General features: G+C 39.8%; 2 protein-coding genes across 3 annotated transcripts in view; one reads left to right on the top strand and one right to left on the bottom strand.

Annotated features, from left to right (window-relative positions):
* Positions 1 to 4032: 4032 nt before the first annotated feature.
* LOC6566507 (protein eyes shut) lies at positions 4033 to 25246 on the bottom strand. Its single transcript, XM_001993359.1, has 11 exons — positions 25126 to 25246; positions 22974 to 25045; positions 16749 to 17101; positions 12122 to 12394; positions 10730 to 11022; positions 10012 to 10672; positions 9153 to 9316; positions 8353 to 9084; positions 8018 to 8260; positions 5279 to 5791; positions 4033 to 4220 (listed from the first exon to the last, which is right to left on the bottom strand). Exons 1-11 carry the CDS (start codon positions 25244 to 25246, stop codon positions 4033 to 4035), a joined length of 5613 nt encoding a protein of 1870 aa, XP_001993395.1.
* LOC6566509 (MKRN2 opposite strand protein) overlaps positions 4624 to 27241 on the top strand; it is a 55290-nt gene continuing 32672 nt past the window's right edge. For both annotated transcript variants that reach the window (XM_032739615.2, XM_001993361.3), the window contains exon 1: positions 4624 to 4943. The gene's annotated coding sequence lies outside the window, so the exon portion shown is untranslated. The remainder of the gene's footprint in view (positions 4944 to 27241) is intronic.

Below are 27241 nucleotides of genomic sequence, written 5' to 3' on the forward strand. Positions count from 1 at the left end.
CGAAGATTCGCTCGTCCTCGATCTGTGGCAATGTGTGTGCCTGTCCAGCTGTCAAGTTTGCGATGGGCACGTGTGATAGTTGCAATTTATATAAATTATATATATATATACACATATGAAAAATGAAAATATAAAAAAACGAGAAAAAAAACAAAAGAAATACAACAATGAAAATGAAAAAAAAAAAATTATTCATAGTTAGAAATTTTTGGTTCCATTTATGTTTAGCTTTTTTTATTTCACATTCTAGCAGCAATCAAAGATTTAATGCTACCCCTATCTTAAAAAAAGAAACAACAACAATTATCCTAAACACATTATGCAAAATAAGAAGAAGCTTAAGCCGATAAAGTGAAGTCAACAACAACATCAATAAGAATGAAAATAAACCTTGAAAAATACTTTACCATAAATTCCCATTTGTTTATCTCGATTCACAAATCGTATTTGATTCCTTATCTACTTACTATATATATGTCTCATATATATCCAACTATATATATACTATATATATATATATGTCAACCAGCGATCAACAAAGCAAAAGCAACAAAAACAATATAAATTAACAAACTACAACAACAAAAACAACAACAACAACAATGAATCAGCGTGAGATAATAAAAAAAACCGACGCCTAACAGATGTGTGTGTATTTTTCCAATTTATAATTTTTATGTTGTATGTATGTATTTAAATTTAACATTTATAATAAAAATCGTATATATATATACATATGTAACAATCGAATCCAAATTTTATGGGTGTTGGTCATTGAACAAAATTCATTTTTCAAAATTGATAAAACAAAAAAACACTTACGGCTGCTGGTTTGGTTGTTTGATTCAAGTTTTAAATCCTTGAGTATAAGGATATGTTGCGAAATTGAATTTCAATAAATGCAGATTAGAAACTGTTCTTAAACTTACATGCAATACTATTATGAGAAAAACTTTTAACGAGAGTTTTCTGTGCTCTAACGAAAAGATCAACGTATTCATGCGGAGAGCAATTATAAATAAATTATTAAATTCCAGGGGACTGCATAATTTTAGGATTTTACAGTAATTCCTTTGTTAAATATTTTAAGAAAACAGAGCTTTGATGATAATGTACTTTGTAATTAATTAATTAGCGCGATTGGTTTTTGGGTGCAGCTGTGCAAATGACAAAGGTAAACTTGCCTCATGCCTAATAAAACACTACAGACTTGTGGTATTGGGTGATGAATCGGTGGGAAAGTCATCGTTGGTGTCCCACTATATAATAGGGACTTATCTGAATGTTAAGGAAAATACGCTGCTTGTCTCATTTTCGAGCATATATATGGAGAATTCTGTAAGATTTTATAATATATCTGTTAAGTGGCTGGTGCGCAACGGTAAGTATTCATTTTCAAGCTTTTGGAAGTTGCACTTAATCATTATGGATTATGGCCAGGTGGCATATATTATAAGGATGCTCAGGCTGTGCTGATAGTCTCTGATGTGCAGGATCAGGATAGTTTGGTATGTGATGAGAAAGTGCGTAAAATGGTTTGCATAATCACAAATTTAACTAAAACTTGCACTCATTGATCTTAATTTATGTTTCCAATCAGATTGATTTGTTGGACGATTTGTGCATTAGTTCGAAAGAGCTGCAACTGTTTGCTTAACAGAATGGCTATATATTTATGGATAACTCTGCTAAGTCGGGACAAACTAGTTTTACGTAATGGGTTATAGAAACTGTTTATATACACATGTTAAAATAAGAAATACTTATTCTTTTTCATTCAGAGCTGAAGAGATTAACTAAATTTGCATCTAATTTACAACTGCATTGCTTATTTTGCAATTGTTGAATATTATTAAATAGTTCGTACATTTATTTGGGCCATAGAAAACAATCGAATGGATCCAATCCAACAATAAAGAAATATTTTTATACAAATTACCATAATACTTTTGTCATTATCTATGGATTAAGCGTTTTGAAAGGGTTGAAATTAAAATTGTCTACAAATTAGGAGTTTTGTTATTATTTTCAAAAAAATCATCTCAAGAACGCTTAATTTCAAAGAGATTCTTAAAACTCAGGCAAATTACTGTGTAATTTAAAATTTACTTCATAAGAAATATTAACTTTCTATAAACCCATTCATACATATAATTATGTATCAATACATGTATAAGGTTATCAGTACCAGGCGCCTTTTATTTTATCCTGAAATCTATATCAGGCCTATCACTCTGAAAAGGTGAAATCATCCACAAATGAAAACTTCACGTTACTTAGTTGGCTACTTCATTTCATGATTCATTTTGGGAACAGCTATAAGGCTATTATAAAAATAGTTTTGGAGTTGTCATTGCATACGATATCCGAGATCGTGATAGCTTTATGGAGGCTTAGTCTTGGGATGCAGAACTTCGAGAAAGGTGAATATGTTTTTCTATTTGTATGTATTTTTTTTTATTTAAATCTTATCAAGCCCTGCACATTTTTTATATGTAGCTGTCGCCAGAGCTGGTCATTGATATATATGATAAATTTATATATATGGAAACGTCAGCAGTGAGCGGTTTGAATGTGACTAATTGTTTTTAGGAGAATTTTCCAAATAATTTCAGCTAAAATCTTAAGCGCCCAGCAAAATCATCAGAAATTGTTAACTAATAAGACCAAGCAAGGGGAAAAATAAAATCGCTTTGCCTTTGTTATCTATTTAAATCGAACAGGGATGTGGCGAAATCTTCAGAAAAATATTCATAAATAAATTGTTACTTATATAGAAGAACTTACCTTTAAATAAATGTAAAAAAATATGTAAAAAGCATATTAGGCCTATTAAGTCATTCTATTTTTTATTTTGAAATTATAACTCGAAATAATTAGTACATACTTAATGTAATTTCGGTTACATTTTTTGTTTGTTTTTATTTTGATACTCTTGCATTTAATTGTATAATAAAGTATTGTATATATGTATATATACATATATATATTTATATATATATATATATATTTCGATACACATATGTTTGTTTTAATCTTTTATATGTTTTCGCTACTTGTCTTCACTTTATAAGAATAATATTTGATGTATTGTATAATTTTCATAATTTATTTGAAGAGTCAAAGTTTTCTGAGTAGTTTTTTTTTGTTTTGAAAAACAGAAAATCATAGCGAGAGTTATACACTAACTTACTACAAGGCAACTAAATGGCTTTCAATTTGAGTAGCATTATGCTAATATAACATGAAAACAATGTTAAACCTAAAAAAAATTTGAGTTTTTTTTTATCCAAAATATTAATAAAATTAAAATGGCAGAAATTGTTTTAGGGGCAGTACATAGAATATTTGGTAGAGAACACATAAGTTATAGATAGATATACACAAATATAGAACACAAATGCTTATACACTTGTATAACAAAAATTGGCTCAACAAACAATATAGTACATCATGTATATATCAGTTTTAAAAGTTACTAATTGAGAAGGGATCTTTTCGTTCTTTGTCATATGCATTTCATGTTTATCATTATTCCACATTAAATATCACTTACGTAAGAGAAGTATCTGGTATTTTTGTTCTTTCTAGATTTAGATCCTAAACTACAATTTTGTTCAAGTGTTTCTTAGTTCATTCTTCGATTTATTGATAAACCACATTTTAAATATCATTTCCAATGAATGATTTTTATTTCATTTCTTTTTTTAAATCTAAAAATGTTGTTTTTTTTTTTCTTCTTTTTTGTCAGTTATTTCTATAAAATTTACAAAATTACTTTCCATTTCGTTTGCTCCATTTAGCGCCATCCCCCAATCTGAGTAATTTCCATCTTTTTGAAGGGGGGTTGTTCTGCTGATATAAATTCCCTTAATACTTAACCTAAGTCCTAATTTTCGGTATTGCTTGCCTTTTTTCAATTTCACTTGAAAGTTCGAGTGCAATGCAATTAATATACGAATAATTGGTTACACAATTTATTTCTGTCTATTTCGTTTTGTTTTCGCTTTCTTTCTTGATTCGTCTGTCGACTTATAGAACAATCGGCTCATCGCCGTGCAAATCACAGGAGCCAATGTTCTCGCCCTGGTATGCCGAGAAATCGCTTATAACGGCTTTTGGCTCTGCACCGAACTGTATGTCCTGCAGGCAACCCTTGAATGGCTCAAAGTAACGTCCTTGGGTCCGTTTGCTCACCGAGTCCTGATTTGGAAATCCACCTGTTGACCAGAAAATTTAAACGGGATTAACATTTTGCCCAAAAGGAAAACATGCTGAAGTCAGCTGTGCGTTAACAGTGCTGATCATAATATTTGCTTATATACAAGCAGAACAAATACTAAACATCAAAATATGGGAATTTTTACTCTAATGAAATATGTTTAACACAAAAATATAACAACTAATTTGCTTTGCTCAGGTTAAGTTTCCAAGCCCACTTTTGCTTGGCTTTTAAGCACCTGTCAAAAATAACAGATCATTTGAGCATAACAGCGATATTTTTAATCGGTACGATGTTTTGCGCCGTCGTCCATCTCTATTAACTCAAGCTTAGTAATTGTTTATACCCCTGTAGACGCGGCGCCTGCATCGCGATTGTTCGTTCATTGTGCTCTATGAAATGTTGGTGGTGATTTATTTAAAAATTTCGCAAATATAAATATATTTGAAAAGTATTACAATATAGAATTGCACAATGGTTTGAATAAAGTAACTCCAGAGGCAACATCGTTCTCCCCCGCTAAATGGTTCACATGCAGTGATGAAAATACGCATCTATCCTGCTCTAGCCTACAGTTATTCGTATTTATATTTCGGTTGCACACTTGCAGTTTCGACATCGTCGACCGGCGTAAAATTCGCTTTACCGCAATCGGTTTCAGTTTTGGGCAATCAATTAAGCTGAGTTTTAGTGATCGAAAAACAGACGAGCGGTTTTTAAGGTAAGTGTGCAAACAACTGCTTATTTTAATTAATGACGCAAACACACACGCGAAGAATGAACCAAATTCAGATGTTATAGCTGTCAGTATTAAAACAATATTGTGACGTCACAATGCAATTGAAATTACTCGCCTTTTGATTAATTAGTATTTATAATATTTTTAATAAATTAAGTTGCCTTAGTAGTCTAAATATGTTTGATTAAAACAATAACAGTCAATAAGCCATATTAGCTTAAAATATTATTTAACGAATGCCAAACAGCTATCGTATTTAAAAAGAAAATCAAATTTGGCGGGAGAAAATCTACTGTTTTCACTGCCCACAAACTTACCCAAATAGAAAATATCCTCATAGCTAATCGTTGGCTCCTTGCCACCTCCTCGCTGTCGCTGCAAAGATGTTGTAGTCGGTGTTGTTGTTGTTGTTTTGGTTGGTGAGCGCCGATTAAGCTCCGGCAATCGCTCGGTGAATATCACCTCGCCATCCAGTTGCAACTCGAGTCGAGTGCGATCCAGGAGGACGCTGGTGCCGTGCCAGGCTCCATCGGCGATGAAGCCGCTGGCTGGTGCCTGAACGGTGTCGTTGTTGCTGCCCAATAAATTGCTCGCCAGCTTCAGATGGCCATTCTCAAGGCCGAGGCCGAGGAATTTCTGGTGATTGTGCTCGCTCCAGAGCAACAGACCGTCCGGCTCAATGGTGGAGAAGTTCAGTGAGATTTGTATGGCTTCGCGCGGTCGCACATAGAGCGATGGCCCTCGACGCTTGTCTTTCATCGGGATGCGAGGGGGCGGCAAGATCAGGTAACTGTTGCCCCGGAAGCTTGGTGTTGTCGGCTTACTCAGCGCTGTAAAAGAGATCCCAGTTTAGATGGCGGAGAGGTGGAGAGCGGGGAGGTGGAGGGAGTTGAATTAAAATTGCATTAAACATATTGCATGTACAAGTGCATAATTGAATTACAGCATCGGCAAACAATGTTGCAGCAACACAATCAACGTCGTCACTATTATTATGCCACTTCGGAGGGTAGCACGAGTTGTGCAACGCATTGGAACAAGACCCCATTACGATTATAGAGTATGTATTTAATCTTGGTCTACTTCTGGCAAAACTTCACAACCAACTTTACTCGCTATTTGCTAATTGTCAGTTGTAACTTAGAACATATTTACATTGATATTTTATAACATTTACTTCTAGATTTGAACAATTATTTGTCGAATCTTTTGATCACCAAAATTTTAATAAGTCAATTAAATATTTGTTTTTATATTGTACACATAGAATTTGATATGTCTGCAAAGTGTATTTAAAGTTCGTCATGTCGAAGCTTCACTATTTCCTTCGTGCTACCATCATCTTCGTCATCTCAGCTGGGCTAGCTCATTATACCATTTGCCGTTGAGCATCTGCAAGTCCCTGATCTCGTTTGCCGCTTCTTTTGAGTGCTTCTTCTTGGGTCTAATCTGTTGTCTACATCTTGTTTCGCTGTGGTCTGGTCTGGTCTGATTTGGCTTTTGCTTTTCGCTTTGATTCTTGTTATGAATTTGCGTTTTGTTTTCTTTCATTTGCAGCCAGTCAACTTGGTTGCACTTGTTGTTTCGTGTTTTCACCAGCTCTTTTTTTATGGCTTATTGTGATTAGTGGCATGTTAATTCACTTTGCTAATAAGTGAAAGGCTGCCAGCCAGCCAGCCAGCCAGTCAGCCAGCCGGTCAGCTGATTGTGTGCCAACTGGCAATTGAATAACCGAGCCTGGCCACAAAACGAATAATCATGATACTCTTTTATGGCCTGGACTTACACTTGCATGTACACAGCTGATATTCGCAGTTGATCTTGAAAATGATCCCATACATAAGCAATGATGAGATTAGTTCTGGAGGTTATAAACCTCGAAGGAAATTTCACAATGAGGATAAATTGAGATTGATAGCTTCAGTAACACTTGAAAGCGCTTAAGAAAAATCTGTAATGCATCTATAATATTTATAAAAATATTTCTCAAAAACATTTAAAATTTCCACTTTGACAATAAGTGAACGTCAAATTTGTTTGTCAAATTATAACAAAAAAGTTATAATATATAGAAGCATATATTGTAATTAATTGAGTAGGTTTCATCTAAACGAGACATGCAGATGGTCGATTTATTTATTATAAAAATATTTTTAGCACGTTTGTCTATGAGTCATTTTTTTTGTTTGTAATTCCTGAAGCGGTGTTGTATCCGCTTTATTCAGCTAACGACCTTTACAAATAGGTCAAATTTCCAATGCTTTTTCTATTATTAAATCACGTTCTACTCTGAACAATGCAAATTATTTTTTTTTTTTATTCATATTCACAAATTCTAAATCGCTAATTTGTGGGTGATTTTTTTTTGTCTTTGCTTTGACACTTCCTGACCCCGCTGCGCACTGAACCATAAGATTAGCGGTGCTGTTAATGGCTTTGTTTTCGGCTCTCCCCCTCTAATTATTATAATAATATTGTTGTGTTAGATCTGTGTCTTTTTTATTTTATTTTTTTTGCATTCGTGTCGTTTGCTTTTAGCACTCAAAATTGAAAACTTGTTTTGGGCGATGAACAGAAAACATCAGATTGAAGCAATTTCTATCTGAAGTAAAGTCAACTAATCTGACTTTTAAAATCTTTGCGGTAGCTACTGTATAAAATCAAAACGAACTTTTACTTTGCTGACACATTGAAGTTCAACTTTGCTATGGAGATTTATGAAACTCGTTTCTGAAGATTTCCAAGTGAAATGATTTATGCCTTTTATCTTTGCCCTGACCGCTAATAAATTATAAAGTCATACTAAAATAAAAAAAATCATTGATGCTATTTTTGTTGTTGCTGTTACGGACATTAAGCACTAACTAAACATCTGTTGCCTGACTAATTCGATGACGAATTACCTGCCGCGAAACCCGCTGCCCCGCAGGAAACGACAAACCAACACACGAAATGGCAATTATAAAATAAAATAAATAGTTGCTCATAGCGATTCCAAAAAACTTTCAATTACATTCGCTGCGAGGTCAATGAACCTCCAGAGTTAGATTACTCACCAATCTCACAGTAGAAGCCGCCCCAGCCATTGGGACAGGAGCAGCGACCGCTGCGCAAACATCGTCCGTTATTCTTGCACGGAATCAGCTTGCACGTCTCCGAGTATTCACAGCGATCGCCCTTGGCATATTCCGGACAGATGCAGTGCGGCTGCAGCTTCTCATCCAGCCAGCAATGGCCACCAGATTCACAGGAATCCCCGCCACAGGCTGTGCCGTCACAGTCGCGAATATTGCGTGACTCTGATGCAAAGAGAATAAAGTTTGTGATTAGATTTCGGTCTTACCTAAATTTATATTGAGCCTGGAGCATATATCATAAATCGTTCACTCACCCATGATATTGGTTTCGTTGAGCACAATGCGAGTGCCGCTGACGACGAGGCCGCGTACACAGCCCCGGAAAGGTATGGGAAAGCCGGAGATTGCATTGTGTGGCAACTTGGAGACATCCTTGAGGCCGCCAATGTACAGCAGCGAATCGGGCTCGACCAGCACCTCTGCGGAGGGTGCCAGCGCTGAGGAGGCACTACCCTCCACCCACAATGTTAGCCAACGTCCACGTTGCGCCATCTTGATCTTGTGCCACTCGCCAATCGCTAACATGCGTACACTCCGGACGACGGTCACATGATTGCTGGGTCCCGAGATGCGGAACTCGACGACGCCTCCCTGCAGCGACAGCGAAACGAATCCAATCTTCTTGTCCAGATTGTTGTTTAGTGTGCCGAAATAGAGGAGCAGTCCACGCTCGGAGAGCGGACGCAATTGGAACTCAATGAAGAAGAATTGCACACGATGGTGCTCCTCGAATGTCTTGGATCCCATCAGCGGCACCGGCGAGAAACTGCGCTGCTTCTCCACCTCGTTGAGCAGCTTCATCACAAAATGTGTGCTGGGCGTCGAGATAGGCTTCGGCGGCATCAGCTTTTTGGTAAAGTTGCGATAGCTGGCCATTTGGGATCGCTTGGCGCCCAACTTATCGCTATTATCATACAGATACGGCCAACGCACGGCCAGATACGAACGACGACCGGTCAGTGAGACATCGCTAAGTGAACGTATTTCTACACCAAGTAAAGTTGCACTATTATAGACTATGTATATACTCACAGGAAGATTATACCGGACTTACCTTCCTCACAATTCTTGCCGGTGCGTCCCACCGGACAGTCGCATTCGTAGCCATTGACGAGCGGCACACAAGTTGCCTCCTCGTAGCACTTGTTGTTGAACGAATCGCAGGGATTTGTGGCCTGTGCACAAAGTGGACCATACCAGCCCTCCTGGCAGATGCAGCTGTGTGGGAAAATATTGATTTAACGATATAAGATAATTATTATACCCTTGTACAGGGTATTTTAATTCGATTCTGGATCAACTCTGGATGAGTTGAAATAGCCGTCTGTCCGAAATCTTAGATTTATATGGGCAGAGTTCCCTCAGACTAAGAGCAATAGGAGCTTAGCGGATAGGACCACTATATCATATGGTTGCCATAGGATTAATCAACCGAAAGACGAGTCTTAGGCGACAGGTAAGTCAACGCTTATATCAATCAAGAAAGAAAGGTTATCTTGGGCACGCCAATGATTATATAACACTGTTTATTAGACCAGAGTTCATCTGCTAACATCTGTCCCCGGTAGTACTGGCTTATCGGGAATATAAGCCACTTTGCTCATAGATTGATTAAAATGCATAATTATAGAAATTACCTTTAAGTTGATTAAACATTTCAATTCGCCAAAAATATATATGAAAATAATATTGCCAGGTATTTCATTCAAAATGTGAATTTATAATTTAATGCACATATTTTAAATGAAGTTTGCAATTGAAGATTTAGTTTTCATCCGCATTCCCATTAAAACATACCTCATAAATATATACACGAGCTGAGGCACCGAGAGAGTTCCCAGTTTTAATGGACTTTAACCAAATTAAGGTCAGAACAACCTAAACCATTAATACCAATCAATTGTTGTACTCACGTAAATGTTGCTCCATGCTGCAGACAGGCTCCGTCGTGCTGGCAGGCATGTCTGTGACACTCACGCGTGCCACACTGTCCCACTCCGCGACCCCGCACTCCACGCGTTTCCTGTAGTGGCACCGTCACCTGGCCGGCCTTCAGCTGCACATCATAGATGCAGCCCTGGAAGCCCGAATGCAGCGGCAGATCGTGTGGCAGCGTATTGAAGTTGGTAATCTCATGTCCGCCCAGATATAGTATGGGGAGCACATCCATGCGGCTGACGCTGCCCGGGGAGCGGCCCGTTATATTAAATTTGCCGTCGACCGATAGCCAGGCCTGGCGACCGATGCGACCCACCTTGATCTCGTAGGGTACACGCGGAGCGTCCAGTCGAAAATCGATAGGCTTCTGGGTGAAAATGCGACGTGGACCCGCGCCAAGATTCCACGTTAGCATTATATAGCCCTGTATGAAACTAACGGCCAGGTGATCACTCTTCTCATCATGATAACCGGACTGGCCGAGGAAGGCAAGCAGCGAAATTTGCGACATTGTCTGTGGCAATATCTTGAAGCTCAGCTCCAGTGAATACTCCAGTGGAATGGGCACCGTGTACGCCACAAACGAGGAGAGACCATTCACGCTGCCCGAGAAGGAGGGCAATGCCACCTCGAGATCTGAAGAAAATTATCATTTGAAAAGGAAATGTTTGGTAAATAAGATGTGAAATTTACTGTGCTCGCAATAGTGCCCATGCTTGCCCAGCGGACAGAGGCAGAGATAGCCGCTGCCCGGAAATTGGACGCAAGTGCCGCCATATTGACAAGGATTGTCCTCGCAAACGGATATCTCGCAGGTCGGCCCCATATATCCTGTGGGGCATTTGCATTTCCATTTCTCAGCCTTGTCACCGCTCACGTCCAGCTCATTTGATTCGATCTTGATGCAGGCAGCGCCATTGCGACATGGACTCGACAAACATGCCAATGAGCCGCATTCCGTTATGCCGAAGCCATCCAGCGCGTCACTAAAATGGTCACAATGGGTCAGGTCAAGGGGAGAGTAAAAGGTTGAAATTTCACGATTTGCCTAATTCGGATGGATACCAATTGTTTGGCACTCAAATTGCTTGGCCTCTTGTGCGCCATTTTCGATTTAGCCTACAGTTGTCAGCGCGTCATTTTGCCAACTACCCTCTAACCCATTACCCATTGTTGTTTCGATGGCAACCCAACTGTCTGGTTGTCTGATTGTCAAATTGTCTTTCTGACCAGCTGTCTGTGAGCGCGTTTTAATGCGCTGACAAATGGCTTCCGCAATTGTCGCCCCGCGAGAGAATCTCATTCAATCTGCAGCTTCTTCAATCGTTGAATCGTTGTCAATGTAACACAATTTGTGAAATACTTAATGCTCTTTTAATGCTTACATTTTGTTTGCCTTCTGCTTGCTGTCTTAAGTTGTCAAAGAATTAAGCCAATCAATTGTATTCAATATTTCAAATTATTCAACTTTAACTGGATTGCCATTGGTGCTCTCGGAAAAAAGAAACTAAAGCTGGGGCATCCAATATTTACTCATTAAGTATATTACACTGATAACTTCAAATAGTATTATTCACATCGTATTGGCGTAAACTGATAAATATTATCTTAAGTTGTACTTTGTTTTAGATTGCACTTTATAATTGATCTGTTCTTTCATTTCATCGGTAATTTCATCCTAAAATCCTGAAAGCAATTCATTCATTAACCACTCTTGAGTTATTTGTTTAATGCTTGGATTTGACTTTTAATTATTCATGCCATTCATTGAAGTATATTTTTTTTCTTCCTTCCTTTTACTTCTTTAGCGGCATTTCGTTGGCTTACTTTCTTTTCATGTTACAACTTTTTTGTTGCCCACGCCGGGTCTGGCTTATTGTCCATTTAATCCTACACAGTTTTTTTTTACTTCATCTATGCCGAGCTTTTCTTCAGCTCTACCTGCAACTTTGTGGTGCTGCGAGGCAGCTGCGTTTATGGCATAAGCATTTAAGAGGCAGCGTCATAACTTCGCCTAGTCTACTGATTAACTGACTGACTGACTAAATGACGGCCATAGCCATTGGCCATATGAGGAAGACTTACCCGAATATTTCGCGGGGCTGTCCATTGATGCGGAGAGTATGCAAGCAGCCGGTGAAGCCAGTGCCGCTTTGGGCTGGCGGCAGTTCGATAATAAGGCCAATTGGAGCCTGGGGTGCTCCGCCCAAATGCAGCCAAGTGTTCAGTATGACCTCCGGCGTATGCAAACGTGGCGGCAACAGTTTCAGCCATGTCGGCTGATCTCCGGACATGGCCAACGTGTCGTTGACGAGCAGCGAAGCGTTGCAGTGCGTATAATTGCGGCTGAAGTCCAATCTGAAAGCACACAAGCATTTGAGGGGATGAGCAACGATAAAAGTTCCCCACCCACCACAAACCCCAATTCAAGCTCAGTACCCATTTGGTAGTCCTGTCGGTAGTGCACATATAAAATATTTAATATGCCGCACACTGCGGGCAACTTTTTCGCTGCCTTTTGTTGCGTGGGGTATTCGGCACAAAAAAAAGTGGAAAAGAAAGAGCGGAAAAACCGACTGCACAGTTCTCTGTTCTCAAATCTGTGCCCCTAAAGCAAGGATTAAATGCTATCCTTTGACAAATGCCATCAGCATTATAACTTCTCTAATTTGAGTGCTGAAAACATAAAACAGTTTTTTGTGACTTTGTGGGCGATGCAAAGCCCATTTCAACGCTCTGCTTGATGCCTATTTATAAGCGTGTATAGTCCAAGTTAAAATCTCTAAGCAAAAAGCCAGACCGACTTTGAAAGTAAGACTAATATACTCTTTTTCGCCTTGGGATAAAGTATAGATTTATATACAACAAAAATGTATAAATAAAAGAAGAAAAAGTTATTTTCAACATGCTGAAGCGGGCAAATATTTATGACGCCCGCACAAAGATGCCTCATAAACTCCCGCACCAGGCATGTTTTTTTTTCTCCCAGCTGACCTTTTATGGTCCTCCAACTTAGCAACAGTGAGCACAAAATGGCGAACAAGCACCCATATATTGGTTTTGTATTATGACGTTTTTTTTTTACTAAAATGTGACTTGCTTTGCACAGCTCATAATTTGTTTCTTCCTCAATAAAACTCTGTCATCTATTTTTTTGTTGCTCATATCTATGACTGTGTAACTATAAATTTTTGATAATCATCGATCCACTGTGCAGCCCAGAACTACCAATTGCCTGTAATGTCAATCGACTGTCAAATTTTTGTTTCGCTTGTCAAGGAACCAAAAACCAATTCGACATTTTTTCGACCCTACCAAAAATCTTCTTATTTGTTGTTGCTTTGTTGGTGTTTTGGGTCTGGAATGTTTGCATTGTTTTGTGGGGCCAATGTCACCTGGCGTTATGTGGATGCCTTTTGTATAACACTTTGGCCAAAGCGGATCTGATTTGATTTCTTTGTTCGCATTTATGTATTCTGTCCAATATCTGAATTGGGGATTCATATCTCAGCTCGTCCATTACATTTAAATGGTGACATTAAATGTGAAAATCGAGACAACAATTGGACACAAAATTTTATCGTAACTGTTTTTTGTTTCCAGTTTCGAATAGCAACATTTTTTGACTTCAAAAGCGTATAGAGATACATGTGCCGCGTGTGGGGTATAGCAAATGAATATAGAAATGATTTCCAGATCGGATTGAGTTTTTATATATTTAAAATTCCCAGAAGCCTATATCTCCCGCAATTTAATAACTACAGTTACCAAACTTGGAAGGAAGATTACTAGGAACCTTCGATAATAATTTGTTCGGCCACGGCCACTAAATTTTCAATAGCCCATGTCTCCGTAATTTAAGAGCTGCGGTTCCAAGCTTCGAAGGAACGGTACAAGCTTATGTCGACCGTAATTTAAAAGACAAACTTGGACAGTATTTCTTGGCACACCCACCCTGTTCCTTTTTACTTGTTATCTGCTGGACTAACTTATGGTATCAAAGTATTTCGCAGTCGGTTACGCCCGACTGCAACGTTCTATTTTGTTTTTATTGATCCTCTCAGACTCTCACAGTTAACTCTTGGCAGCAGTCAATGCCAACAAACTCATAATTAGTAAACTACTCAAAGAATATTCGCACAGCTCTCGATACCTAAGAGAATATTGTTTTTGGTTCAATTAGCTGCGCTTGATTTAATAATAAATCAAAATTCCATTGTTGATGCGCACAATTAAATTCAATTTGCTGTTAACAGCATTTTTTGTATAGCTCGCTTTAAAGATTCCGGCCAAGTTGCGGCAATTATTGCAGTTAATTTGATTTGCATAATACAAAATGGAAGGGAATGAAACGAAATGAAATGGGCTGAGTGCAAAAAGGACCTTCAAGCAAAAGCTCCACAATTGTGAGCGCCCAACGGTAATTGTTATTGCTTTCTAATTACACGGATTTCTGCCCAAATCCTTAAGTAAAATGTCAATTGAGTGGAGCATTAGGCTCATTAGGCACGACACAACCCTGGCAAAATCTGCCGAAAGGCAGCAACGCGGCAAAAATAGCAAAAGTTGAAAACGGACTTTCACCGCAGGACAATCATAATTGTATGTGGGTCGGGAACTAGTTCATTGAAGGTCTACGTTCAGTGCCATTGTCGCTACTGGGGGACGCTAAATCGCTTCTGGGCGAAGGACTAAAGGAGTGGGAGCTGTAGAGCTCGGTCGGTTGGTGGTAGTGAAGTGTTCTGTTGGCCATGGCCATTAAGCACGCAAGGCAAATAAAAATAGGCAACAAACATAAATTTGTTGCTCGTAAATCCACTGGCGGACCCAGTTTTGTGCCACATGAGCATGCCCCGAGCAGGGAACAAGTGCTAAAAAGTAAATTTGTGGTCGATTCGATAGTCATAAAAACAAGATGAAAAGAGATATCAAATGGCTATTACTATTGCCATCTCGCTTCAGCCGTAAATAATTTATGTAGGCCAGTCTGGTGTTATTCTCTTTTCTTCTTTTGCCAGTATTTGGGGGTCAACCGACCTATGTATTTGACTGATATATTTATTCCTTAATGTGCTGTTTATGCCTTTCGTCGCTGCTGCTGCGTCGAGGGAATTCATTCCTTTGCTTGTTGATTTTATAAAATGATTACTTGGTCATTTTCCATATGTCTACCCGCATCATCAATCAGATGACCCCTGTACTAAGTAATTGCACTCGGCTGAATTGTAAACTTGCGAATTACTCACAAATGGAATTGATCTGATGCTCTGCTTTCACATATGTGATTGTGTGTGTGCTTAAAGGTTTCAGTTTGTTTATATTTAAGCTACAAATTCAACTGGAATGCCTAATGAGAAAGGCAGTTTGCAAGCAATTAAAATAGAAATGAGCAGAATGTGATTTTGCGGTTGTATTCATAGCACGAGCTATAATAGTAAAGTGTACGCATGTAATTATGTATAAGACACGTTTTTGTTGTTTTGTCAATCAGAAATCATGTTGTTAATGTGTGTTTATATTAAAAATTATATGTGAATGTATTGGTTCTTCTTTGAATTTAGGGTTGAGCATATCCGTCAATCTTAAGCAGTATGCCTAATCTAATCTTAACTAACTTCAAGAATTGCATTGTGTACACTTTAAGAGCATTTGTGTGTACAAGTGACACTTGGGAAAGCTTACTTCAATAATGTTAGCTGCTTAGCCCGATAAACGTTTAAGGAGGCTGCGTTTAAGGAGGCTGCGCCAAAAAGACTTGAAAAATTAAAAGTTCTTTGGGTGAGTAGACTCGCAAGTGTGTGTGCAAACACTTGCATGAAATTCTCTTCCATTAAATGGAATCTGCCTTTACATTTTTGGCCAACTTATTTTGAGCTTATCTGCAGCATAAAATAATCCAAAATGTCTACGAATCTTCCGCCCCTTTTTGGATACACATAAGCTCTATGCCTTTGTTATCGTACTTGTGTTTTACGCCATTACGTTTCTTATTTGAAAGTGCTGCAATTCCAGGAACTGTTAGTTAAACGATTAATTACGCACGAGCCCCACATTACTCTTGCTGTGGCATGTCTCATACTCTGCCCCCAAACCTCCACGTCAGTGTCAGTGCCTTTCTCCTCTCGGGCTGGAGACCTTCGCAGCCATTCAACTTCCGTTTCCGTTGCGAGCACAGAAAATGCGGCAAATTAAATTTGAGCCAAAAACCAACTACGCCAACTAATTACGCATGAATGCGAAGCCAAGGATCGTCCAATGTGCGGCGCACAAGGAGCATTCTGATGTAATGCAAAGGGGGGCAGCGGGCATAGGACCAGCAGCAGCAGCAGCACCAGCAGTTCGGGTAATGTAGTAGGAAGAAAAAAGAACGCGAAAACAATGAAATTTATTCCACACTTGAAGCATTATAATTTGTGGTGGCCAAACGGCATGCCAATCGACATAAGGCAACTTTAATGGCCATCGTCCTAGCAGCTTCGTGCTCGTCTCTTTTACAGTCTCGTTTTGCGATGACAGTGACCCACATGCTGACCCGCCCGCCGGCTGACCGGCTAGATGCTAGATGACCCGGCGGCAGCTGCACTCGTGCCAGCCGCAATTAAAAAAGTTAATTAACATGCCGACCTCCTTTCTATCGAAGTAGCTGACACGGCCCTTGAACCCACACTGTTCACCACATAATTGCATTCCGTGGCGGCGCGGTATCACTTACTCAGCTCGAATGGTAATTTCGTGACCGGTATTCACGGGCGTTTCCAGTTCGCTCAGCAGCATCGTTTGCAGGCCGCACGAGAACTGGAACTGCATGAGACCCTTTTGCAGGAACAGGGCCATGTAGTGGCCGCCCTTGGTTCCCTGGGCAGCGGCCAGCATGATCAGCCCGTTGGTGGCTCGAGTGCGCACCTTCAGTTGTATATGCATCGGCAGTACCGCATCCAGCGCCTCGTGCGGCGGTATATCCTTGTAGATGCGATGCGATACGTAAGAATCCCCAGAGAATGCCGCATTTCGTATAATGATCGGCAGCTCACAAAGCGGTCCCTGGCGATCAAAGCGGCAAACACACTAAGGAAATGAAAAAAGACAAAATAAAATAAATAAATATTTATATTAATGTAAATGTTAGGAAAGGCTTGGCAATCTTGACTTTCATAAGAGAGGTCCTACTTGAGAGTTGATTCGAAATAGCTCACTTAAGCCAACTTCCACGCAAAAATACTTTCTGATTATAGTTTAATGTTTGCTGATCACTTCTTATAGTTTAAATATATTTTGACTCCAGGTACCGTCAAGAACCAAAATATACAAAAAAAAAAAAAACTCTTGAACCAACCAACGAAAAAAATATTTATAAGTTTAGCAAATATATTCAGAGAGCATCTAAAAGTATGCTACAGTAAAATATAAATACATAAAATATTCCTAGGAGGATCGGAACTACCCCTTTTCGGAGAATATAATTAGTGTATTTTAAGATATTTTTGGTATATATTGAAGGCGTAAATATTTACGCAACTTTTTTCAGTAACAAGATATTAAGCCACAAAAACATAAGCAGAAGTAGAAAACTCTGAACTTTCCGATTTTACAGTTGGAAACTATCAATTTGCATTTACTTGTTAAGTATGAAACAAGGCGAAACTTTGCAAAACTATCATGAAAGTGAGTACAGAACAGGGTGAATGACTCGATGTAAGTGCAACGAGTATTTCATATTTGGTTAAACATATGGCAATTCCATTATGTGCGTTCCCATTTCTCCCTACTTCTACGCGCTATTCCTCTTGCATGCGCTCTGTATGTCCCTGAGATTGTCGCAAGTTAATCGTTTGCCCTATCGCAGTCCACAATTCCCAGTTGCCTTGCACTTCATTTGTTCAATTTGATAGGGTCACTTGTGGGTCGTTCTCTTTCCAAGTCTCTTTACGCTGGGGGCTCTTGTGGCAGAAGTTGCAACGAAAGTTTTGGGTGCTTCTGTTGGTCTTTTTTTTTGTTTTGCTACAGTGGCGTTGCACTTTAAGTGTCCCTTGGTGGGGAATAAATTATGAAAACCAGGACAATGACGCAGCAAGACAAAGCTGCAGCCGAACAGCGAGCCAAAAAGTTAATTTATATTGCTTTTCAATTTATTGGTATCTGTGTTGTTGTTGCTGTAAGCCATTCTACTGCTTATTAAAAGAATTCACTCGCCCGCCTTGCACAATTCTTGTCGGAGTCTTTTGGCGCAAAACTTTCTTTGGCGTGCGCAAAAATAAATTAAAATTGTTGCAATTGGCTTTGGCTTTGGCTTCAGTGCACATACATTTGGCTAATTTACGCGAGTTTGCTGTAATTGTTTCTCCATCAACTTATATAACACCAAAAACTGTAATTTCATTAGGTAATTGTTCGATTGCTTATCTGAATGTTAATGTTAAAGACTCAGACGAAATGTCGATATATTTATGGCATTTTCCATACCAGTCAAGCTGTCACTTTAAAATGTATTTGGCGTCTAGTTCTTCAATATTTTTTAGTTAAAATAGGTCTAAGAACAGAAAGCACACTTTTTAATTCTAGCTCACACACTCCAGAAATAATGAGCTCACACGTTTGTTTTGTGCCTTGAGCTAGTTGGAATAATAATGGCCTGTGGGGCAAATCATGCACATGCATGCATCACAGGCATTCAAAGGATTAGATTACATATAATGCTACGCGAGTACCTTTCGAAATTCCTTCTCACTCCTCCCATCTCACAGCGTAAAATCTTGTTGTTTTCATTTTGTATTTTGTGCTCAGGAAAAGTATTACACAAAAATCAACGCCTGATGCTAAGGCATTGAGAGGCGTAGCAAGAGGTGGCGCCTGCAGAGTCAGGTTGTATGCCACATGCCCCAAGGGGACAACAAACTGTGTAGCTACATACTACAAGTACTATTTTTTTGCGCATTTTATGTGAAAACTTTCCATACATCAGTTTCCCTGGTCTCAGTCGTCTGTAAGTTGCCAGCATAAAAAGGAGCCCACACTTGCAGTTGATGTTCCCTCTCATAACAATTATTTGAAGTGTACGAGAATGTTTTTTTTCTGCGTTAGCTAAATTATGCTGCGTTTTTTTTACGACCCTCACATCGTGATTAAAGTAGATCTTACAGATTTTAAAGCAATAGTTACATATTTGTGCCACCTCTCACTTAGTTCATACTTTTATTCTTTCGCTAACTTCTACGCAGTTTTGCCTACTGGAAACATTTCAATTAATGTATTTTGTGTACGTTCATTAAAAGAATATTAAAGATAATTTAAACTTGAAAGTTTGGCAACAAGAGATGGTCTTCAAAGAAAAATTAACTCAAGGCGTAACTTTAGTTAGTTAGTTCATTATGTTGCACGAAAAGTTGAACTGCCTTAGTCTAGATAATTCCCTTAATGGCGCCCAACGTGCGCTGTTCAGCACAATGTCGATTTAAATGTGGCCAAAAGGAATGTTGGTAACCCAGGAGTATATTTCTCTGTTATTGCTGTCAAATCTATATATATGTCAAACGTATTCTTCTGCCCTTGAACTTAGCCGTTGCAAAAGCCAGATTTCTGTTTGTGTATTTGTTTGGACACATAAGATAACTGCTTTACGGGCACTGCGGGCTCTCAAACTAATAGCAAGGTGCCTTTGAATGGCAACAGGAAAATGATGAAAGGGTGTGTAAATGAGTAAAGTGCACCCACTTTTGGGAACCAGATGCTCTCAGCAACGTGCGACACTCAGAACGCATTATGATATAGAAACGAGCTGAGACCATGGGGAAACATTTAGAGATGCCATGTGCCGCAAAAGCATCACAGACACGGGACACAGGAAACGCAGCGCTGTGGTGAACCTTTAAAAAGGCTCAACAAACTTTTCATTAGTGGCGTCAGCTTTTGGCATTGAATTTGCTAGCAAGAGAAACAGAAACAGTTTTAGCTAAGAGGGGGAGTTGGACGAGCAAAAAGCCAAGCAAACATTTGGAAAACCCCAAACTCGGCGGCTGACACTTGAAATGTGCTTAATGCCACTTTACGAGTGACTTTCGCAGAGTGCGAGTACCACTTTGGCTGCAGCTCTCGCTCTCTTGTTCTTCTCACACACACCAGCACACAAACACACACAGACACACTCTCGCTCTGTGACTAGACACGTTAAAAATATGCTTTTTCATAAGTTGTCTCTCCCCGTCTCCGCTTTGGTAAACGAAATGACAGCTGACATATGTAAGTGTCTGTCTAACTGTTTGACAGTGTCTGTGTGTGCGTCCTTACGGCGTGCGTCTGTGAGAGAGCCTCTGAATTTCTCGTCCTCTCGTTCCGTCTATATACAAATATAAATATGCATGAATGTCAGTCTGTCATAGCATCCAGCGTAACTCAAAGATACAAAAAAAATAAAAAAAAATACTACAAAGACAGACGAGAACTTGGCATCTATGTGCGTTTGTGCAGTTAGTTAAATTATTTGGCAACAATAAAGTGGCATATGCTCTATGAAACAATTTCCACTCGAGGCCACAATCTCTCACCCACTCTCACACATTTGCGTTAACACCTGTCATTCATTTTGGTAAGGTTTTTCGTGTACGGCTCCATTCTCTGCGCTCTTTGGTTTCTCTGCTTTTCTCAGTTATTTTGCGGTCTGTGTCACTCACTCGAGTGTTAAATTTGTTATGAAAATTAAATTTTCTCTTTTTAGTAGGTGTATCTCTGTGTGTGTGTGTGTGCTCGTGCGTATGTTTGTTGTTTTATGAGAGTCAGAGTGTCAAAGGTGCACTTTGGAGATCTGTAGGTATTGTTCGCGGACGGAATTATAAATAAGTTAACTTGTCAAACTATCCGCAAGAAAAATCATAAGTCAAAACGGTGCTAAAAAGTTTCCAAACTATGACCAGTGGTGTTTAGCCTAAATTTATTATGTGCTTGTGACCAATATGTTCAACTAAATAAAAAGACCAAACAGCAAACTCTTTTATTATGCTGTTAAATCTAGACCTTGGGGAAACTACAGAAAACATAAGTACATACATATATACAATAAAAACAGATTTTGAAATTATATTCTAAAAATCCAACTGGGGACGGCGTTAGACATTTCTCTTTGTCAAAACTCTAACCATGCTTGCTAAAAATGCTTATCATTTAAATCGAATCTACGGACAGTCAAAAATGTAATAGCTTTATCAAAGCTGAGCAGATTTTCGAAAGCAATACAGCATTTAAATGTATAACAGGATCTTCACTTGGTATTCCTGTAATTATAATGAGTCATTACAAAGCCTCTTTTTATATTTTCTTGCGGAAAGTGAGATGCTAACTGTGTCAGACATGAATTTAAAATGGCATTGTTGCTGTTGCCCAAATCCCAGTCAAAAAACTTTATTTTGCTAAAATAACCGCAAGTATTTTCATAAATAGTTGAATAGGCATAGTTTTCAGCTAGACCACCAACTCATCCGTATCTCATGGGGTCGTAAATTGGGGAACGCTTTGAGGCTGTTTGTTGTAAAACAAATTTTGCAGCTTTGCTATTTTTCCAGACTTTAACTGAAATTTTAACGTAACTGGCAACAGGATTTTTAACTATTCATTTATTCAGTATTCAGTTGAAATTGGCAGTTAATGTTAGTATGAGAGCTTCCACATGGAATTGACAGCTAGTTTGGTTCTTTTGAAAAGATGTGAAGTTTCTGACAGGAAATTATAGTAACGGTAAAGATAATTCGATAAACTGTGCTATAATTACAACATATAGGAGCTATGTAGAATTCGAAAGATTACACATGTTTGTAATCATTATCAATATTTGATAAATCCGTTATTTTTCTCAACTCAAATTTACTATGAAATAAATAGTTTAATCAGCACAATAGCTTTTTTGATCTAATAACAAAGTAAATTAGAATTGGTTTTTGATTTATTTAATTGGTATTCCTAATTAATATCTTGTTTGTTATTGTCGTTTCACATTCCATTTAAATTCTCGCACATATTCATACCTCAATCAGAATTTAATTAAAATCCTTGGGCTCTATGTACATGCGTACGCATGTGTAATATTATTATTGTTGATTTGATTTGACTTGTGCTAATGTAACACTCCGCTGTTTTTGGTCTGTGTTTTCAGCCAAAAGCCTGCTATGTGTTAACTTTGTGCTGCAGCCTAAGGAAGCTTACAAATGTTGCAAGCTCTGTGTATTGTTGTCTGTTGATACCGCTTGCCCCTTTGTCACATCTAGCTGTCCGACAAACTACATGATTATTTATGCATTGGCATAGACACATGAAATCTGCATATGATTCTCGCTAGTGTGTGTGTATAAGTGTGAGTGTGGGGATCTTTAGATATGTATTTGGCATGTCGACTTGCCAGCCTGTCTGTGGTTCCTATCTCAGTACAACACGATGCAGTCCATTTAAATCAGTGCTTAAAGCTTCTTAAATTTTCACTAATGAGGATTGATTTACCAAATACAAGTTTCATGAGTTTGTGCGATAAAAATTTAATTTGAAACTGTGAAAGAATGAACGTCTATCATTTGTCACGTAATTATTGCGGATGCTACTTATAATTGGTTGGCATGACAAAAATGGATAAGCACTGTGCGCACAATTACGCTAGTTTTAATATGGTGGCTATTCTTATTTGCTTATTGCCGGAGTAATTTGAACACTCTTGCCCATTTAATGACTTGTCAATATATAAACAGGGCAGGCCCAAGAGTGGATTAATGCAACAGGAGTTGCGTACCCAATTAGCCGCTCAATGGGATTGAAAATTGGGGAAGTTCACTTTGTTTATTTCGGTTTTTATTTAGGCCATAACCATTAAATAAATAGACCGGTTACGGACAGTCCTATCGATTAGCATGGTAGGTCTGACTCAATGCTGTGATGTAGAAAACATGAGAAGGGAGTAACTACTTACCCGAGACCCCTCCGAGGTGGTCACACATGTGCCGCCGTTGTAGCAGCCAAGTTTAATGCAATCGACATCACCAGATTTTTCCTCTGCCCCACCCACAGCACCACCACCGGTGGCTACTGTATTGGCACCCTCAGTTTCCTCGCTACTGTCGGTCACTGGCGGCTTGGTTTGTGTTGGTAACTCTGGCTGTCCCGATGTGCTGTAGACATGCAACGATGGTGTAGGCGGTGGCAACGTTTGTGCCGACTGGGTGGAGGGTGGTGTGGGAGGCACAGTGACTGCAGGTAGACTGGAAGGGCTTGTTGGTGGTGGTTCCGTGGGCATTGGCGTGGGTGCCGGAGTTGTCACTGGTCTGGGTGGCGGAATGGTTGTCTCCCTAGGTGGTTCTATGGTCATTAATGGTGGCACCGGCGGTCCTAGCAAATCCTCCGTTGTCATCAGCTGTGGCGTTGTTATCTCCACAGGCATGGGTACGGTTACCACTACCGGTGGCAATTGCGTTGTGTAGGGTTCAATTTCGATTAGTGGTGTTCCTGCTATTGCGTGGGTCGTCACTGGTGGCAAGTCGGTTGTAGTCGGCATTGTTACGTTACCCTCCAGAATGGTGACCACAATGTGCGGTGTTTGTGGCGTTGTTAGCTCCACAATGGGTGGCTCGTACTCCAGTGGTGATGTGGTCGTTTCTTGTTGTGTTGGTGGCTGCATTGTGGTGAATCTACCGGCGCTGGTGCGATGTGTGGTAATGAGTACCTCGGCTGGGTATTCCGTGAAGAAAGGTGCCGCAGTCGTCGGCATTTCGGTCCACAGATGACGCGTGGTTTCCTCTGGAGGTGGTTTGGTGGTTTCTGGTGGGAAATAGGGTGTTGGTGTTGGGGCGTAATCCACAGAGATGCTCGTCTCAAAAGTGGTTACGCGATGCACAAAGATGCTGCCAGGTGTGGTTATATGTATGGGTTGTTCCACCGATTCGGAACTGCTCGATGAGGATGCATAATCCACAGCAATGGTTATGCTCGGTGGTGAAGGTGGTACAGTCGGTCTCATTGTGGTGGTGACTTCCTCGCTGGAAGTGTCACTGCTGCCACTGGCACTCACATCGAATCGCCGCACCGTGGTGTACTCCTCGAAGGTAACGACCTCTGGTGAACTTTCTGCCGAGGAGGAGGAGGAGGTGGTGGCGACGCCAGGTGTAGGAATGGGTGGCAAGGTGGTATAGATACTGTGACTTTCCTCGGAGGATGCGGACGAGGATGAAGAAGCACCGCCTGCTGGCGGTGTAGGGGGTACAGCTGTCCCCGGTGACTCTGTAATAGACTCTGGCCGTAGTGTTGTGTGTTCGCGAACTATACTGTGACTATCACTATCCGGTGGTGCTGCCGTCACCTTTACAACCACCACTGTCTCCTCCGATGAAGATGAGCCGGCGGATGATGGTTCTACCGTTGGTGTGATGGTCACTGGTGGTGATGGTGGTCCTAATGTTGTCTCTGGTGGCGTAACCGGTCGCACTGTGGGTGGTGCTATTGTTGTGGTTAGCGTGGCTGGTGTAACGGGCGCCACTGGTGGTGCAGGTGTCGCTGGAGCCGTGTAGTTACAGTCGAGAGATTCCTCACCCACCACGAGGCACTCGCATAGCATGCCCGTTAGCAGTGGGGGGCAGGAGCACGAGAAGGTATCGACGCCATCGATGCAGACGCCACCGTTCATGCAACGTGGTCCCAGTTGGCATTCGTCGTATTGGAACTCGCACTTCTCGCCGTGATAGTCCGGCACACAGTAGCATGTGGGTATATTCTCCTCCATGAGGCAGAGGGCATTGTTCTGGCAGGGATTGTCGGCACAGATGAGTATCTCTTCCTCACAATTGACGCCCGTGTAGCCCATGGGGCAGGCGCATGCATAGGCGGCCAGTTTGTCCACACAGACGCCGCCATTTTGGCAAGGCGAGGAAGCGCACTCATTGATCTCCTCCTGACAGATGCGGCCATGCCAGCCGGCCGGACATTCACAAGTGAACTCTAGTCCTGGTCCCTCAACACACTCGCCGCCATGCTGGCATCGTGCACCGGTACCTGCGGTAAGGAAGCAAAACCACAAAAAAATTTCAATACTTTGCGATTACAATGAGGCGGAGGCAACAAGCTCAACTTACCCGTGTCACAGACGGCGACATCCACCTCGCAGTGAGCCCCCAGATAGCCCGGCTGGCAGGTACAGGTATAGCCATTGTTACGGTCACGGCAAAGTCCGCCATTTTGACATGGATTTGACATGCATTCGTCGACATTTTCCTCACAACTTGATCCTACTCGTTTGCGGCATTGACATTCGCGTGATGTGACCAGAAAGCAAGATATAGATATATAGATAGAGAGACACAGAAAATTAGAGAGGCAGTCAGTATAAGAGGAGAAAGTGACGTTAATTGATGGCATCACCCGACTCTGTCTTCTGTTCTCTTCTATTCCGTTCCGTTCCATGCCATATTGTTTCATTCATGTTCAGGTCTGTCAGCTTTTCAAGCCTGTTCCCTGCTCTGTCGTTTTAATTAAAAATTTATGTATTTTGGGTTGAAGTTGTCGCTTTCAGCATGGCGTGTAAATGGCTCATAAATAAAACTCGTTATTTTTATTTGCGTCTGCAAAGGCCTGGCCAATATTTGTTATTGACCTCATTATATACATAGCGAAGAGTTAAGATTTAAGATATTATTGATTGTGTCTCATTGTTAGGGATTTAACTTTTTATATGTCCAATGCATTTTTATTGACTGCCTTGCAATGTATTTGATCGAAAAACCCCTACCCTTAACCTTATTTCTCCGGCTACTGTTTTTATTGCTTCCAAGCCAAGCCACATGTAAAACAAAACGAAAATCCAAATATCCCTTTTTCAATTTGTATCTTACCATATTCCATTTAAAGCGTTTAATTTCCTATCTGTTACAACTACTTAGACAAAAGACAAAAAAAATACAAAACAAACAAGACGAAATTGAAACTGTTGCAATGCAATAACCTTTCTGACTTTCAGTAACTCTTCTTCCATTCTTCACTTCACTTCATATAACGAACAAGTGCACACAATCGAAGTGCAATTGAATGACTTTTCATTATATCTTTCTCTCGCTTATCTGCCTCTGTCTCCATCCATCACGTTGTCTCTCTCTCTTATTATCTCTAAAACTGTGTATCTCTGTGTGTCTCTGATATCGTACAACCAAGTGGAAAGTGAACAACTTCTTCAATACTAGAGCATCAATAGCAATCAAAACAAACCTTCAAGTGCTGATTTTGGTGCATGCAATATAAACAGTTGAAAAGTATACACATGCACAACATAAGTACAAACACACACACAGTTTTAGTAAGGACTGTCAAGCACTGAAACAAGACCTAAGGTTTGCGTACATACAACAAGTATAGATTTAAATGCCCTGCAGAACTTAGTTCAATGCATGTTCCATCAATATATAAATTCAAAGATGTGAGATATTTATTTCTTTTCATGTAAGATACTTTAACAAAAAAATGAGCTAAAGAATAAGAAATTGGAGGAGCATTCATTCAATTAAAAACAAGAATAATGCTTGTTTTGTTAAGCTTCTTCTGCACCCCCTCCATAGTTAGTTTTAGTGTCCCGCCTTTTTCGATCTTTGAACTTGAATTGGTGGGAAGGCATTAAAAACAAAAGCTGTTATGAACCCTCACTTGAAATATGAATCTTTAGTCTGATTTGAGTTTAATCTGATTATTTTTCCGAGAAGAAAATAACCTTGGGCGTTCAATTGGCCAAAATGTCTATTAAGAGATATGTTTGTAAGACAAACTTATCAATAGAATTTCAGGTCAATTATTTAAATGCCAAATAGACGAACTCATCAAGGTTTGGAGACAGATGTCTAAGCTGATTGGTCGCGTGTTCCCAATCAAATATTTACATAAGAATAATAAGAAAAGAAATAAAGTTGATGAGTTCGATGGTGCGACATGACACAGTTGTTATACCCTTGAAGACAGTTATTTGTTGCATAGCAGGAAAATAACATCAGTTGCATACAACAAGAGCAATGCTTAAAAGAACTTTTCAATTTTCTGCTCAACAACTACTGAGACGATGACGACGACAAGTTGGTAGAAGAAAAGGGGAGGAATGGTAAGTCTCAGCCGGTGGTTGCTGCTACTGTAGCAACTGACATGTAAACAAACAGACAGAAAAAAGGACTGACAGACACAGCTGGAAAGCATACGGAAACAGACTTTGGTAGT

Source organism: Drosophila grimshawi, unplaced genomic scaffold, assembly GCF_018153295.1.
Source record: "Drosophila grimshawi isolate 15287-2541.00 unplaced genomic scaffold, ASM1815329v1 contig_1377, whole genome shotgun sequence".
In the NCBI taxonomy this organism is placed as follows: Eukaryota; Metazoa; Arthropoda; class Insecta; order Diptera; family Drosophilidae; genus Drosophila; species Drosophila grimshawi.

Coding starts and splice junctions, on each gene's coding strand:
- LOC6566507 (XM_001993359.1), bottom strand. CDS start 25,246: ATGTCAAATCCATGTCAAAATGGCGGACTTTGCCGTGACCGTAACAAT. Junction 17,102..22,973: donor CCACCTCGGAGGGGTCTCGG/GTAAGTAGTTAC, acceptor TCATTTCCTTAG/TGTGTTTGCCGCTTTGATCG. Junction 9,085..9,152: donor CGGCAAGAATTGTGAGGAAG/GTAAGTCCGGTA, acceptor TACTTGGTGTAG/AAATACGTTCACTTAGCGAT.